A 16293-nucleotide genomic window follows, 5' to 3' on the forward strand; every position below is an offset into this window, starting at 1 on the left:
GCCCAGCTAGTTTTTTTTTTGTATTTTTTAGTAGAGACGGGGTTTCACCGTGTTACCCAGGATGGTCTCGATCTCCTGACCTCGTTTCCACCCGTCTTGGCCTCCCAAAGTGCTGGAATTATAGGCTTGAGCCACCGCGCCTGGCCTTTTTCTTTTTTTTTGAGATGGTATCTCGCTCTGTTGCCTGGGCTGTAGTGCACTGGTGCCATCTTGACTCACTGCAACCTCTACCATCCAGGTTCAAGCGATTCTCCTGCCTCAGCCTCCCAAATAGCTGGGATTACAGGCACACACCACCACACCAAGCTAATTTTTGTATTTTCAGTAGAGACGAGGTTTCACCATGTTAGCCAGGCTGGTCTCGAACTCCTGACCTTAAGTGATCCGCCCGCCTCAGCCTCACAAAGTGGTGGAATTACTGGCGCGAGCCATTGTGCCTGGCTTCTACACCTAATTTGCTTAGCCACTATTGTTTCACTGCTAGACATTTTGGTTGTTATCACTAGACTATTATGAAGAGTGATATAAGTAAACATTACTCCGTTTTTTACCCCAGGGGAAAGGATGTCTTGAAGATAAGTATCATTTCTGAATCAAAAGGTATACATAAATTAACGTAAGGACAAACTGCCTTACCAAGGGGTAATATTAACTGATAGTACCTTTAGCAATACACAGATGAATAAATTTCCCATGATTGTAAATGATCTTGGGGTCATCTGTTTAAAAATTTCCCGAAATAGTTTATACCAAATACATTAACTAGGAAAATATTATAAAAACTTCTGTAAGATGTTGTTTATCCTTTGATGTTAGAAAAGTAGAAATCTAATTTAAAAAATAAAGATAGAAAAAGACAAGATACAAGTTCAGAGCATAAAGAATAAAAAGAAAAGCATAAAAAAAAATTCATCCATATGTTAAAGAGAAGGCAATGTTTTAACGGTCTTGTGAAAACACCTTTAAAAGCAAAAAGACAAAAACAACTGATCAAAATCTTCATTATTTCATGATTGTGCATCTGAAAATAAGTCATTTACAGAATAAAGACTATTTAATTAAATATATACTTTTGTTCTTAATAAAAGCTTCAGTGACAATTTGAATTATATTAGAAATCAAAGTTGGAAGTTGAAGATTTAATTTGTCTAACTCTAGAACCTTTTATTGCAGGTCAATTTGCCATATTTAGGAAGCTAATGTGACACTACAATTTATTTGTTGTCTTAGAAAAACTTGAGGTAAATTAGAACTATTATAGTTCATTTTAGCTGAACAAGACTATTTATGAAACAATGTAGTAACTGTATTCATCATTTATATACATTCTGCAAGATGAAAAGTTGGATACAGATTCTTCATAACCTGATTAAATTTCACAATTATATGCATACTGTTATGATTACATAAATACACTTTAAATACTAAAATTGTGAGAAAAAATGTGCACTTCAGTTAATTTTTTTTTTACTTACAAGCAGATTATAAACAAATTATTTTGAGGACCATTAAAGGCTTCTTGCTAGACATACAAATGTAATCATAAATCAACTACAAACAAATTATGGACAATCTAAAATTGCTCATTGCTTCAAAAACTTGTGGGCTAATTTTATAATTAAAAAGCTGAACTGATCAACCCGAAAATCTCAGTAACTGACTATATGAAAAATATATAAAAACAACCAGCCAACACCTTACTGCTAATTTCAGTGCATTATTTCTTTCTAAGCACTGATGCAGAATTATGAATTTTAGATGACCAGTTTAATCATAATCGATTTTGAAAAATACCTTTAATTATTAAAAAAGAATTTATCTTAATGTTGGTAATATTTTACTTTTCAATCATTTTGTTCTACTCCTTCTGTAAGTCCCCTGTAATAGGAGCCTGATCATCAAATTACTTTGTGTGCAACATTAACACAAGTTTTATGTTCAAATGCCTCAGAATTGTCAGCATGCATCTGCTTTTGCAAAACATGCAGTTTTTGTGATTCTTCACTAGCTTAATATTGAGGAATCAGATGTGCACACTAAATTACTCGGGTAATAAACCATCTAGATAATTTTTGGTGTTATTAAAAAACTGTACAAAGGTCTATCTTCAATGTGTAACTCATTAAACTGGGAAAAAATTTAGATACACTTAAACTTATTTTGTTTTTATTACAGGTTGGCCTGTTCTAGTGTAATGCACTTTGTTAAAGCATGCTGAAGTCAGGTAACTGACTTAACATCAGGCAGTCTGACAGGTAATAAATATAAGTAGCTCATCAGTTAGTAGAATTGATTAGAATTTCTCTTTCTCTCCTTTTTATTTTTTTCTGTGAATGCTCTGAAGATTACTATTGAGTACTACAATTATTGAACTTTTATTCACTTATATTCCAGAAGGAGGTAATGAAAGGCAAAGGAAGACTTTGCTTGTTTGCCTTCCAAGCTCCCTTAGTAAACTTATTCTCTTACTGCAAATGCTCATCTTTTCCTAAATAACTGTAGTAACCAAAGCCATTCGTCTCTTCTATCTTGTGGCGAGAGCACTGATTTTGTTCACAAGGGGTGTGGGAGATGGGTCTGTCCTTTCCTTATAGGAACCAGGAGAGAGCAATTCTGTTCTTAGCCCTAGGGATAAATCCGGATGCTAAGATAAACATGGTGGCACCATTTCTGTTGCAAGTAACTGCATTAGGCCCAGTGCTGGCCAATAAGACATAAGGGGAAATCTGTTTAAGAGGCTTCTGGAAAAGGATCCTTATAATAATTTTTAAAAGACTCTTAAAAGAAATAGATGGGATACTGAACTTGAGTTGGAAGAGGTGAGTCCAGTCATCTGGTCTCAAAATGAAGGTAAAACTGCTGCCTGGTGGCCCCCAGCCCTCCAGCCATTGCCACCACTGTGGGGGTGGGTGGTGGGGGAGGACGGCCATGATTCAAAGGAACCAGAGCTTTAGAGAAAACTTTTTATGGTGGTCTGAGCTTTGAAACTACAGATGATAGTTTAAGAGACATTTTGAGAAATGGGGCACACTCACAGATTGTGTGGTAATGAGACCCCAAACAAAACGTTCCAGGGGCTTTGGTTTTGTGACTTATTCTTGTGTTGAAGAGGTGGAGGCAGCAAGGTGTGCTAGACCACACAAGGCTGATAGGTGTGTAGTGGAACCAAAGAGAGCAGCTTCTACAGAGGATTCTGTAAAGTCTGGTGCCCATCTAACAGTGAAGAAAACTTTTGTTGGTCGTATTAAAGAAGAAACAGAAGAATATAATTTGAGAGACTACTTTGAGAAGTACGGCAAGATTGAAACCGCATACGTTATGGAAGACAGGCAGAGTGGAAAAGAGAGGATTTGCTTTATTAACTTTTGATGATCATGATACAGTTGATAAAACTGTTGTTCAGAAATACCACCACACTATTAATGGGCATAACTGTGAAGTAAAAAAGGTCCTTTCTAAACAAGAGATGAAGTCTGCTGGATGACAAAGAGGTCACAGAGGTAGATCTGCCAATTTTATTATGGAGGAAACTTTGGAGGTGGTGGAGGTAATTTTGGCTGTGGTGGAAACTTTGGTGGAAGAGAAGGCTATGGTGGTGAAGGTGGTGGCAGCAGAGGTAGTTATGGAGGAAGTGATGGTGGATATAATGGATTTGGAGGTGATGGTGGCAACTATGTTGGTAGTCCTGGTTATAGTAGTAGAGGGGACTATGATGGTGATGGACCAAGGATATGGTGGTGGTGGTGGTGGAGTGACGGAGCAAACTTTGACGGTGGTAACTATGGTGGTGGTGGGAACTATAATGATTTTGGGAATTACAGTGAACAACAGCAATCAAACTATGAACCCATGAAAGGGGGCAGTTTTGGTGGAAGAAGCTCAGGCATTCCCTATGGTGGTGAAAGTGGTGGATATGGTAGCACAACGTTCTAAAAACAGCAGAAAAGGGCTACAGTTCTTAGCAGCAGAGAGAACGAGGAGTTGTCAGGAAAGCTGTAGGTTACGTTGAGACAGTTGTCCCAAATGCATTAGAGGAACTGTAAAAATCTGCCACAGAAGGAAAATGATTCATAGTCAGAAAAGTTACTGCAGCTTAAACAGGACACCCTTCTTGTTCGGGACTGTTATAGCCAGTTTGCAAAAAGTGCAGCTACTGACTAATTCAATGTAGTGTCAATAAGATGTATATTCCTGAGGTCTTTTATCTGCTGTAGTTTTGCCTTTTTCTTTTCACTACATCAGTCATGTTGTCCTGTAAATTGTGGTAGTGGTACCGGGAATAAAAAATTAGGGAATTTTTAACTTCAAAAAATAAAAAATAAAAAAAAAAGAGAGATGGTCCTTTTTTCATCTATTGGAGATTGTTACGTCTGCATGTAGTACCTCGAACCGCTGTCTTTCTACCAGCCTGAGGAAGAACTGCAAAGCAGAGCATAAGCCCTGACATAGGGGGCCAGGACCTCACCACACAAGATAATAAATCCTCTTACTGTTCAGTCTAGCTGAGACAAGAGTTTCTTTTCATTTTAGCCTAAAGCATCCTAACTGATACAATATCTCAGAACTTTCCTCCTAAGCATTCTCTATGTAGAAATGTATGCTCTTGACCTGAAAAGTTTCCAAGGAAAACATTGGGGATTTAAAGAATGATAACCTTAGAAGCTGCTTATGTGGCTCTGCACATGTGTATCTATCTTTAAAAGACTTGTGCTAAGTCTAACTGATGCTCAAAAGCATAAGGAATAGGGCAAGTGTGGAGAATTCCACCCACACAGTGGGTAGAATTTTTTATTCTAGATAATAGGCCATTGCCACACAAGATGCAAAATAATGTCCACATATTTATATAGGAGCTCTGGTTTGCTCTATTCTTTTCCTTCTCCCTTTGACAGTGAATATTTTATCACACAGTGCTTTCCTTTCTTCTTTCTATCTCATCTCTGCCCTGCTATGGGTGGGCAGGGGTGTATGTGTGTTTAGGTAAGAATCATAGATACAGGAGACAGGAGAGATGGACCTGCCTAAAATCAGTCTTTGATTTGCTGTTTCAACACAAGTATGTGAAAGTATTTTTCTTTGATTATGACTGCTGAATTGAAAAAGAAGCCTTCATTACATAATTCAACAGTCCAGATTTTCATTAACAACCTGAATTAAAGAGAAAAAGAGAGCATCACCCACTAAATATCAAATAAAGATGAAGGAGGAAATGTGAGATTTTACTTGTGACCACTAGGTTTTTGGAAAATGTCTAAATCTTGGATTCTGCACTTGACTGATGACCCTTCATAGATGCTGAGCTCTGCCATGGCCTGCCTTCCTACTCAGTGTTCATTAAAACCAAAGGATACTTTGGCAGCTATCTTATTAGACAGACAAGGAGAGGTAGTGGGAATGCTGATACAGATACCTCAGATGAGAAAGTGAAACAAGCTGTGACAAAAATGACATGGATAATTTTAGTAAAACTATGCAAACAGGGTGAGTAGGGTTAGAGTTACATCATTCTTCCTGTAATTTCAGCTCTGCTAAACAACAACTTTAAGTCAATGGGTCTTTCATAGTCTTGTCTATGTGAGGAACAGCTGTTTAACTTTTACTAGACAGCTGAAGCCCTGGTGTCTGGAAGAGTGGCAGAACCTGCTAATAGCTGAAAGCAGCTGCCAGCAGTTCATCATCCCCAAACCGGAATGCTTCTTAGTAGAGCCACAAGGCTAATACACAAAGCATAGGTGATGGCCTATGCAAAAAGGTTTAACAACAATAACAAAACCCAAAACTGCATGGACTTAACTAATGGCTTGATTAGGAAAACAGAATTGTTCCCTCAACTGTTGTTGGAGGAATATGATAACTTTATCCAGTTGCCTAATGCCTTTTCCTCAAAACAATCTAATATATTTTTTCTTCAGCAAGGCTTTTCTCCAAACACTGCTCAGAAAAACATAGTTCAAGTTTTAAAATTATAGCTTAAAAGACATTAAACATTTTTATATATTTATTCCTAAGAAATAAAAAAATCTTGTTTACAATAACATCAATCATGTCTCAACAAATTTATAATGTAGGATAGTATTTAGAACTTGTCTAAACTAATATGAAAAATATTAAGGAAAAAAAAATGTGGGCCAGGCGCAGTAGGTCACGCCTGTAATCCCAGCACTTTGGGAGAAGGATGAAGCAGGTGGATCACTTGAGGTCAGGAGTTCGAGACATGCCTGGCCAACATGGTGAATCTCCATCTCTACAAAAAAATACAAAAATTAGCCGGGTGTGGTGGTGGGTGCCTATAATCCCAGCTACTTGGGAAGCTGGAGGCAGGAAATCCCTTGACCCCAGGAGGTGGAGGTGGCAAGAAGCCGAGATTACGCCACTGCACTTCAGCCTGGGCAACAGAGTGAGATTCGGTCTCAAACAAAACAAAACAAAACAAAAACAAATGTAAACCACTTATCTTCACTAACAATATTCATCCACCTTCACAGAGAGTTCTTTCCTTAGCAGAAAAACCACATCATTCCCAGGAATTTTAGCTATGTGAAATAACTTAGTTGACCTAAAAATAAAAACAGATTATCTAGCAGAAGTAGTTATTCATCTTTGAATCTTACCTGCTGTACATGGTAAGTGTGGAGAACAAGGAAGAAGTTACATGTATTTTTAAATAAACTAATCTTGTTTATTTTACATACTATCTTATAAAAACAATTTTTTTGGGGGGGTGGGTATGGTGGCTGACACCTGTAATCCCAGCATTTTGGGGGGCCAAGGTGGAAGGATGCTTGAGCTTAGGAGTTCAAGACTAGGCTGGTCAACATAATGAGATCCAGTCTCTACATAAAGTAAAAAAATTAGCCTGGCATGGTGGCATACACCTGTAGTCCCAGTTACTCAGGAGGCTGAGCTGGAAGGATCATTTGAGCCCAGGAGTTGGAGGCTGCATTGGGCCGAGACCATACCACTACACTCCAGCCAGGGCAACAGAGTAAGACCCTGTCTCTAAAAAAATTACTTTAGAAAAATTTTTGATTTCATTTTCTCCATATTTTATCTTAATTCCAATTGCCTGGTCTTATTTTTATCCTGTTGTAACTACTGTTCTTAGAAATGATCACAAATTACATTAAGAATCAGGGAAGATACTAATAAATAATTCAAAATTAGCAAATATTTCAATATTCTCCAAAATGAATTCAAGAGGAAGGCTCTCTTTACATGCTTTCTTATAGTCAAAATCTAAATGATTTTTCACAAATTTTTATTAAAGTTTGTTGAGAAATAAACTAGAAATATTTCCAAGTAGCCCCACATGTTAGAAGTAGTTAGTGTTTACAAGCCTACCTGTGAGAGGTGAAGGTGATCCAACTGGTGTTGATGGATTTGATGGAAAACTACTGCTGGTATGGTCAGGAGAATAAATCTAACCAGAAAACAAGAAATATACATGTATCAATAAGTGACAACAGCACATACACGAATCCATTCCCATGGAGTTATTTTTATAATCTAGTTGTCACCCGTAAGACTTCAGAGTGAAAACATTTCTCATCAAGTTTTAGACTGTTTCATCATACAGAATCTGCAGTTTAAAAAACAGATTAAAAAGTATATATATTCTAGTATGAGAGGAATAAAATAGATCATAAGTATTTATTTTTCTAGGTGAAAATAACAAAGTATTTGTTAGAACAGAAAAATGAGCAGTATCTACAAAGTTAACAAATCTGACAATCTTTCTAGAATATGTTATCTAAGTAAGTGGTATCTTTAAAAATAATCACCTCAGAAAACTATTAATACTATCTTTTAGAATGGTCTTTAAGGACAGTTTAAAAGCTGAACAAAGAAAATAATCTTTTTAATGGTTACCCCTTATCTCTCATTTAAAAAGTTACTCAGTTTGATCAACCACATTTTTGCCAATTTTAGCTCCAAATGATTGAGTGTTGTAAAACATTAAACTTATTCTCAGAAGATATTTTGTCACCCTTGAAGAAAGTGGAAAAAATCCTGATATGCTTCAAAAATTGTTTCCAAGGTGATTTGTGGACTTCAAATCACAATAGGTCTACTTTGAAGAGGATAAATTCTGGCTTAAAGTTTTGTTGCAATACTTTATATTTCATATTGCTAAAAATAAATGGTGACAGAGATTAATTCAAGTTTATCTAATTCAACAGTGAACACTTTTTTTGAGATGAAGTCTCACTCTGTCACCCAGGCTGGAGTGCAGTGGCGCGATCTCGGCTTAATGCAACCTCCGCCCCGCCCCAGGTTTAAGCGACTCTCTTGTCTCAGCTTCCCTAGTAGCTCAGACTACGGGTGCGCACCACCATGCCCAGCTAACTTTTTTTTAGTAGAGATGGGTTTTCGTTATGTTGGTCAGGTTGGTCTTCAACTCCTGACCTCAGGTGATCCACCCACTTTGGCCTCCCAAAGTGCTGGGATTACAGGCGTGAGCCATGCATGGTGCCTGGCAACAATAGTAAACACTTTAAAAGTCCCCTTAATCCAGCCACCAAAGGCCCATCCCTAAGATCTCTTCTTGGACAATCCTATTCTTTTAATAGGCATAATGATCATTTTCATTATCTCGGCACTTAGGGCAGAGAAAACAACTTATACGGATAAATTGTGGTCAAATATTTTAAAAAGGAAAACTACTTGCGAGTGCAAAAAGTCATCTGAGTGCAAAAAGTCATCCAGTAGAAATGACCTTGCTTTGAATAAACTTAGACCTCTAATGAATTTAAAGAGACCCAATTTACAGCATACAAGGAATTTCAACATTGTTTTTAAAGAAAGCATAATGTTCTTTCAATATTTGATAAAGTCAGATACTGGGACAGGTTCATATACAACAAAACTCTGCAAGTCACAATTGACAAATTTCATATTTTTTTTTTTTTTTTTCTGAGATGGAGCCTCACTCTGTTACCCAGGTTGGAGTGCAGTGTTGCAACCTCCACCTACCAGGTTCAAGTGATTTTCCCCACTCAGCCTCCCAGTAGCTGGGACTACAGGTGTATGCCACCACACCCGGCTAAATTTTGTATTTTTAGTAGAGATGAGATTTTGCCATGTTGGACAGGCTGGTCTTGAACTCCTGACCTCAGGGGATCCACCCACCTCAGTCTTCCAAAGTGCTGGGATTACAGGTGTGAACCACCACGGCTGGCCAAATTTCATTTTTTAAAAAGGTAACAGGCTTTCAAATTGTAAGCAGCCCAAAGTCCACCTTCCTTCAACTACAAATTAATATATCGACTTCAAATAAAATATGCCAGTTTGTATGATGTTAGTAACTTATAATTGTAAATGCCTTTATACATCAACTATCTCAAATAGTCAGGATCTAGACACTGTAATACTCTATTGAAAAAGCTATTTTGGAAAAGTAAAGCTATGGAAAAGAGTTCAAAACACTTTGGGAGGATCTAGTAACAGAGAGATAGTATAAGATCAATTTTAGGCTGGGCACAGTGGCTCACGCCTATAATCCCAGCACTTTGGGAGGCTGGCTGAGGTGGGCGGATCACCTGACGTCAGGAGTTTGAGACCAGCCTGGCCAACATCGTGAAACCCTGTCTCTACTAAACATATAAAAATTAGTCGGGTGTGGTGGGCAACTATAATCCCAGCTACTCGTGGGATCTGAGGCAGGAGAATCGTTTGAATCCGGGAGGCGGAGGTTGCAGTGAGCTGAGATCGAGCCACTGCACTCCAGCTTGGGTGACAGAGTAAGACACCATATGAAAAAAGAAAAAACAAATCAGTATTACTGGTTTTTAAGTTGTTATCTTTTAAAACATTCATAGTAAAATTAGTTTAGAAAGGTACATTTTTGTTCTTAGTGGCTTTGCACACATGCATTGATTTATTTCAACCATATAAGTAAATTAGGGAAGGTCATCAAACTTCAACAAAAACAAAACATGTTTCAACGTACCTTTTCCTTTTCTTTCTTTTTTTTTGAGATAGGGTCTTACTCTGTCTTACCCAGGTTGGAGTGCAGTGGTGTAATCATGGCTCACTGCAGCCTCAACTTCCTGGGCTCAAGCAATCCTTCCACCTTGACTTCCCAAGGAGCTGGGACTATAAGACCCCCAACCACACCCAACATTTTTGTATTTTTTGTAGAGATGGGGTTCTGCTATGTTGCCCAGGCTGGTCTTGAACTCCTAGGCTGAAGCGATCTGCCTGCTTTGGCCTCCCAAAGTGCTGGGATTACAGGTGGGAGCCATCGCACCTGGCCCTCAACATACCTCTTTACCACTGTAAACCACCATTTCTTATGTTCAAAAATCAAATAATTATACCATTTATGAGCAACTGATGCTCATCTTTATGAAATATGTCTTGACTACAATTTTGCAAAGGGAAGGAAACGTTGATAACACTGATGGTGGATGGATGAGTGAGAAATTTTCAGTTCTATGCAAAACTGTGATTATTATAAACTAGCCCAACTCATGAAGCAGCATTTTCTGTCACATGCTCCTGCTTTTGTATTCTTCATAGTGCTTACACTGTATTTCTAATCATCTACATTTGTTTGTTACCTGTTTTTTTCCTTTCCCATGGTAAAATATAAGCCCCAGAAGAACAAGGAATTTGTCTTATTAATGTAGCCTCAGATTCCACAAGGGTGCAGATAAATGGTGAGTGTTCCATGTATAGATATACAGTTGTCATTAAGAATGAAAAGCATAATCCTTGCTAGGAATTTCCATTTAAGTGCTTCTTTTCAGTCCTCGTATTTGATAAGGTCCCTAGGGTCCATCTATTTCACTCTTCCATTTCCCTTAATGTATGATTCCCCAGAGTTCTAGTCTCAGTTTTCTTTCATTTACCTGTGCTTTATCTCTTGGTAATAGTAATCTTTGTCAAATATCAACTATCACATCCAGGTGAATGACTCCTAAATTGATACCTCTCTTGTCACACTGGTTGCTAGACTTTTCTATCTGGACTTGCTCTTTTTTCATCTCAAGCTCAGTTATGTCCAAACCCAAATTTTATATTACTACCCCAAGCTTTCCATCCTTCCCATCTCTTTTCTTCTACTTAGGTTAGCAGCACCATGCTTACGGTTACCATAAGTACTCTCTCCTCTTTTCCTCTACCACTCTACTCTTCCCTCTGGAGACACCAATATCCACAATTCTCTAATGTTTCTGGGACAGGCACATGTCATGACACCACTTTAAATTTTTACTCAAACTTGTGGCTGGACTACTTAAGTGTTTATATTTCTAGTTACTTCCCTCTCTTTCCATCCTATACATGATTGCCCTGAACTACTCAAATGTACTCAAAAACTTTTTTTTTTTTTTTTTTTTTTTGAGACGGAGTCTTGCTCTGTCACCCAGGCTGGAGTGCAGTAGCATGATCTCGGCTCACTGCAACCTCTGCCTCCTGGGTTCAAGCGATTCTCCTGCCTCAGCCTCCCGAGTAGCTGGGATTACAGGCATGCACCACCATGCCAGGATTATTTTGTATTTTTAGTAGAGACGGGGTTTCTCCATGTTGGTCAGGCTGGTCTCAAACTCCCAACCTCAGGTGATTCCACTGCCTCAGCCTCCCAGCCCTTATAATCTACTTTTAACCTACATACCCTATTATGCAAACAAAATATTTTTTCATTTTCTAAACACAGCTTGTCCTCCTTTCAGAACGCTTGTTTCTTAACCTCTCCCAGATGGAATTCTACTTATGAAAGCTCAGTTCCAATGTCACTTCCCCATTTAAACATTTTCACCTTCCTTATACTCTTAGAAAATAGTCTGAACTTCTCTTTGCTCTTTTACTTCACACTGTGTTATACATTATCATTATTTGTGTATCTGTCTTCTCTCCTTGACTACAAGCTCTTTGAAGACAGGAAACTTATATTGGTCAACATTGAATCCATTACTGTATGCCAGTATCTTGTACAAGCAGGTGCCCAGTGTATGTATTTTTAACTTGAACGATTAAACTACAATTGAAATTTCCTATAATACTAACTGATAAAAAGCAGGACTCAATAAATGGTAGTATTTATCTTGGTATTTATACAATGTGGGTCAGCAACAGAAATACCAAGGGCAAAAGAGCTTGTTATAAATATGACTTAATTTCAAATCAGTTTTATGGCATAAGCTTTGAGAATAATCATATGGTGAGGTTTCACTATTTCTGGGAATTAGTGTTGATGTACTAAGCTGTCCATATCACACTGTTAGGTAGGCATGGGCTTTTGAGGGTAGAAATGGACTACCAATCCCGATTTTCCTTGAAAACTCTGTCCTTACACTTAAAACAATCCCTAACCATGTCAACAACTGGTGAAAGCTCCTTTGTATCAAGGAAAGAAAGTAATAGTTTAGAGTCATACAAGAGCACTATCTTTAAATGACTTAGTGAAATGCCCCAATGCTGTATGTAAAATTGGTATAAACTTAAAAAAAAAAAAAAATCACTGTCTAAACGGGAGAAGCAGCACCAAAAACATATCAAGTATAAAAATAAGTCATTTCTGGTATTTTTTCCAAAAGCAGCTTCTCCGGTTGTACAATAAAAGCCAACTTTTCCACTCATCCATCACAGTCACTGGTTCTACTTTGTCAGTTAAAGTGATGACAGACAGAATTGTTATCAATACTTTTCCTAAATTTACAGATAGCCCTGTAAGTTACAGGCCTTTTTTAAAAATCACTTTTACTTTCATAAAAAGAATGTGTATGGTGGGAGAGGAGGAGCAATACATTTGAAAAGTATGATAACACAGCCTATTGGATCACAGGTCATTTAACTAAGCTTTGTATCTGAGAGTTTATTTTATTACCAAATCACAAACAAATCATACTTATTCTATAGAAATTGTGCTACTTTAAAAGTTCTAAACACAGGCTTTATTTGGCAGAGTATTCTAAATCAGGAATACATTTCTTTTCATACTTCCTGGCCTTAAAAGAACTCCTACACTGATGTTTGAAGGTAAGAATAAAAAGAAGAAAAAAAATCAGTTACTTAAAAAAATGGGGGTAAAGAGTGATTTAGAGTCTAGAGTCTAAACAAAGTAAGCACTCATTCTGCATGCAGTCCATGGTCCTCATACTGTTAAATGACCAATAATGAGTAACTCCCAATACCTTCTGCCAGGCTTAAACGGTAATATGCCTCATTTTACTCCAACAAATGAGACTCCTCCTCCTATCAGTCATGGTCTATTCCAATCAGCAGGGTGCCAATAAGCCAGAGGCTAATGAAAAGGGCTTTAGACAAAAAAGAAACAATGGACTGCTACCAAGCCCAACCCCGGAACTGTGAGCCCAATTTTTTAAACACTACAGTGCACATTTCAGTTAATCTTTATTATGCTAATGTTATTGAGTCTAAGGAACAAAGAAAGTTATTTCATGAATTACTTTTAAACATCAACTTCCCTGAATTTTCTTTTCTTTTGTTAGAGACTACTGACCATTTATCCAGATTAATACACACATACATACACACATACACACACACACTCTCTCTCTCTCACTTTTTCCCTTGCTCTGAGGTAGAAATCAAAACATAAATTATCACAAAGAAGTCTGATATAATCAACAAAGTTAAACAGTCTTCTTGTTTGATCTCCTCTAAATTAAAGACCAAGTGTTTTGATATGGTATTAGGCACTGAAATAAACCAGATGTTTCTTCCTCTATATAACTCTCCACGGGCACAATCTTAAAGGGTTATTGTCTGGCAAACGTTCAGGGAAACACATTAGAAATGGCACGAATACCCAGATTTTCCTTTCCTTCTATCTACCCTAGTTTTTCTTTCTTTCTTTCTTTTTTTTTTTTTATCTAAACTAATGCATAATCCACAGGGCTTTGGGAACTTTGTGTAAATACTTTCATGTACAATTCTCTTTCTTGCTATCCTGAGATTAAGACCACAATTATCTAGGCTTAAACGTAAAATAAAGGAACCTTTGCAAATGCATTATCTGGCCTTACATGTTTAATCACACAGTATTCTGTGTGCTCTTTAATACCTAAACTGAAGAACAAAGGTTGTACCCTCTGATGTTTCACAATATGAAAGATCTTTTAAGACATATATCAGACAATTGGGGAAATAGAATTACTTTTTAATGACAATAGCATAGTGTTCTCCATCTAAAACCAGATGCTGTATTAAAAGCATCACATTCTAAAGAACTTAAAATTTCAAAATAGTCAGTCACCTTTTCAAAAGATCTATAATACCTGACATAAAATTATGATATGCATGTCAGACTCTCAAATGTAATCCTCATTAAGTTCCTTCTCCTCATCTCTTCTAATCCTTCCTATCCCCAGATAATGTAATGTTTTTCTTTTTCAGTACATTCTGAGTGCACTAAACATATATTAAAGTGAATGTGCATCTGTAAGGAAAGTTGGAAAAAGAATGTATTTGGGGAGGTGTCCGGCTGGGAAGTGGGGAAGCAGATGGATTGAAGGAAGGGATTTGAAATGTGCAGACTATGGCATGCAGTGATGGAGCAGATGGAATGCATCACCGTCAGCTATGACAGAAATGATTTATGGAATGACCTGGCTGCTCCTGCCTAGTAACAACACAGGATGACAGAGCTGAGTTTCCATGACAACCAAAGCCCACCCACTAACTAGATTAAACATTTCTTCACTGGATTCTATTCACAGTGAATTTGGGTTTTCTTTTCCAAATGCCATTTTGGTTTGGCTAGTATGCTGTTTATAATACGGGAAGATACTCAAGGATGTGAAGGGTAACAAAATGAACTTGAAGGGCCACTGAGAACATCACAAATTCTTGCCTGCCTATATGCCGAGGTTCTCTGATAGAAGTTTTTCTTTAACAAAATAAACAAACGACCTTTGAGAAAAAAAGCCCCCAAAATGCAGCTTACATTTAAAAAAATTATTTAGCACTGAAAGTTCAAATGTTATTTGTCCTGTTACATGTGAAATATCAGTTACTAGATTCTTCCAGAATCAGGAGAAGGAATATGGCAAGCCAATCAAATACCTGGGGACCTCTCAGATTTAGTATAGAATAAAATTTTCTTCCTAAATAGGTCATTTTCATCAGGTGACAGTAAGTTGAGAAAAGGGTGAGATAATTTTCTTTCATTCTCATCAACACACTGTAAGAAAATTACCATAGCACTGCACTTTCTGGATGTATGGAGCAGTGGTTAGGAGTAGAGTCTGAAGCGGGTCTGATCAGGGTTCTAATATATATGGGCTTTATCCATGCTAGCTTATGATTCCCCTAGGGCAAGCTGCTTAATCTTTCTGAGCTCAAGTTACTTAACCTTTTAGACCGTAGTTCCTCATCTGTAATGTGGGGATAACAATGCCAACCTTACAGGGCTTTGAGGATTAAATGAAACAGGGCATGTAAATGCTTAGTATAGGGCCTAGCACCTAGTAAGCATTCAAATTATAGCTGATAAATTTTGTGAGTTTTGTTATTATCATTACTATTATTATTATATGATCCAAGATAGAATTCAACAAACATTCACTGAGCTCCATTTTGTGTGTGCTTCATCTCTACTATGTAGTAGATGAGTCTGACTTGGCTTCATTTCCCAAGAAGCTAGTATTCAGCTGTAGAGAAAAATTTATTTACAGAAACAATATACAAAGAAGTTTATCTCCTTAAATATTCAACAGTTGCTTCCTACTACTCAGGTATTAAAAGTGCTCTGCCTTCTCCATGAATGGCAACGAATGTATCTGCAAGTTAATTGCACTTCATAGAAAATAAAAGACAATTCTGTGGGAATTATAAGAGGCATACTGCTCAGAAAACAAGAAGAAAAAAAATCATCTAAAGTGAAATTTTAGGAAGTGCAAAGCACAAGTACCCCTTTTTAATAATTAGATTTGAATCTGTTGTAGATTTAATGAAAAATGCTCTCCCTTTTAGTTTTGGCATTCTGAAAGAAGAGATTTTAATGTTTTAAGAATCAGATATTAAAATATAATCACTGCTTTGTCATTAATGTTCTGATGTGATGTATGTGAACTAGTTGCTCAAGAAAATACTATCGGAGTCCTTCAAATCAGTTTTACTCATTTTAGCATGATTCTTCAAAGAATCTGGCTTTTTTGCGGAGAAGGCTCTCATTTCCTATCCCTTGAGTAAATTAGGTGCAGTTGACCTTTAAAAAAAAAAAATACAGTACATAAAATGCTTTTGATCTTGGAAAAGCTCCTTATAAAGGCACTTCATTCTCTGGATCAGAATACTGAGTTATCTTTCGTGGTTCCACAATGGGCC

General features: G+C 37.2%; 1 protein-coding gene across 6 annotated transcripts in view; it reads right to left on the reverse strand.

The window, feature by feature from the left end:
- The window catches only part of TCF12 (transcription factor 12), a 389423-nt gene that overhangs the window by 39105 nt on the left and 334025 nt on the right, over positions 1-16293 (reverse strand). For all 6 annotated transcript variants that reach the window (XM_011940522.1, XM_011940525.1, XM_011940527.1 and 3 more), the window contains one exon: positions 7342-7420. In XM_011940522.1, the coding sequence (XP_011795912.1) occupies positions 7342-7420 (79 nt within the window). The remainder of the gene's footprint in view (positions 1-7341; positions 7421-16293) is intronic.

The sequence above is a fragment of the Colobus angolensis genome, unplaced genomic scaffold (assembly GCF_000951035.1).
Source record: "Colobus angolensis palliatus isolate OR3802 unplaced genomic scaffold, Cang.pa_1.0 Scaffold19, whole genome shotgun sequence".
Taxonomy (NCBI): Eukaryota; Metazoa; Chordata; class Mammalia; order Primates; family Cercopithecidae; genus Colobus; species Colobus angolensis.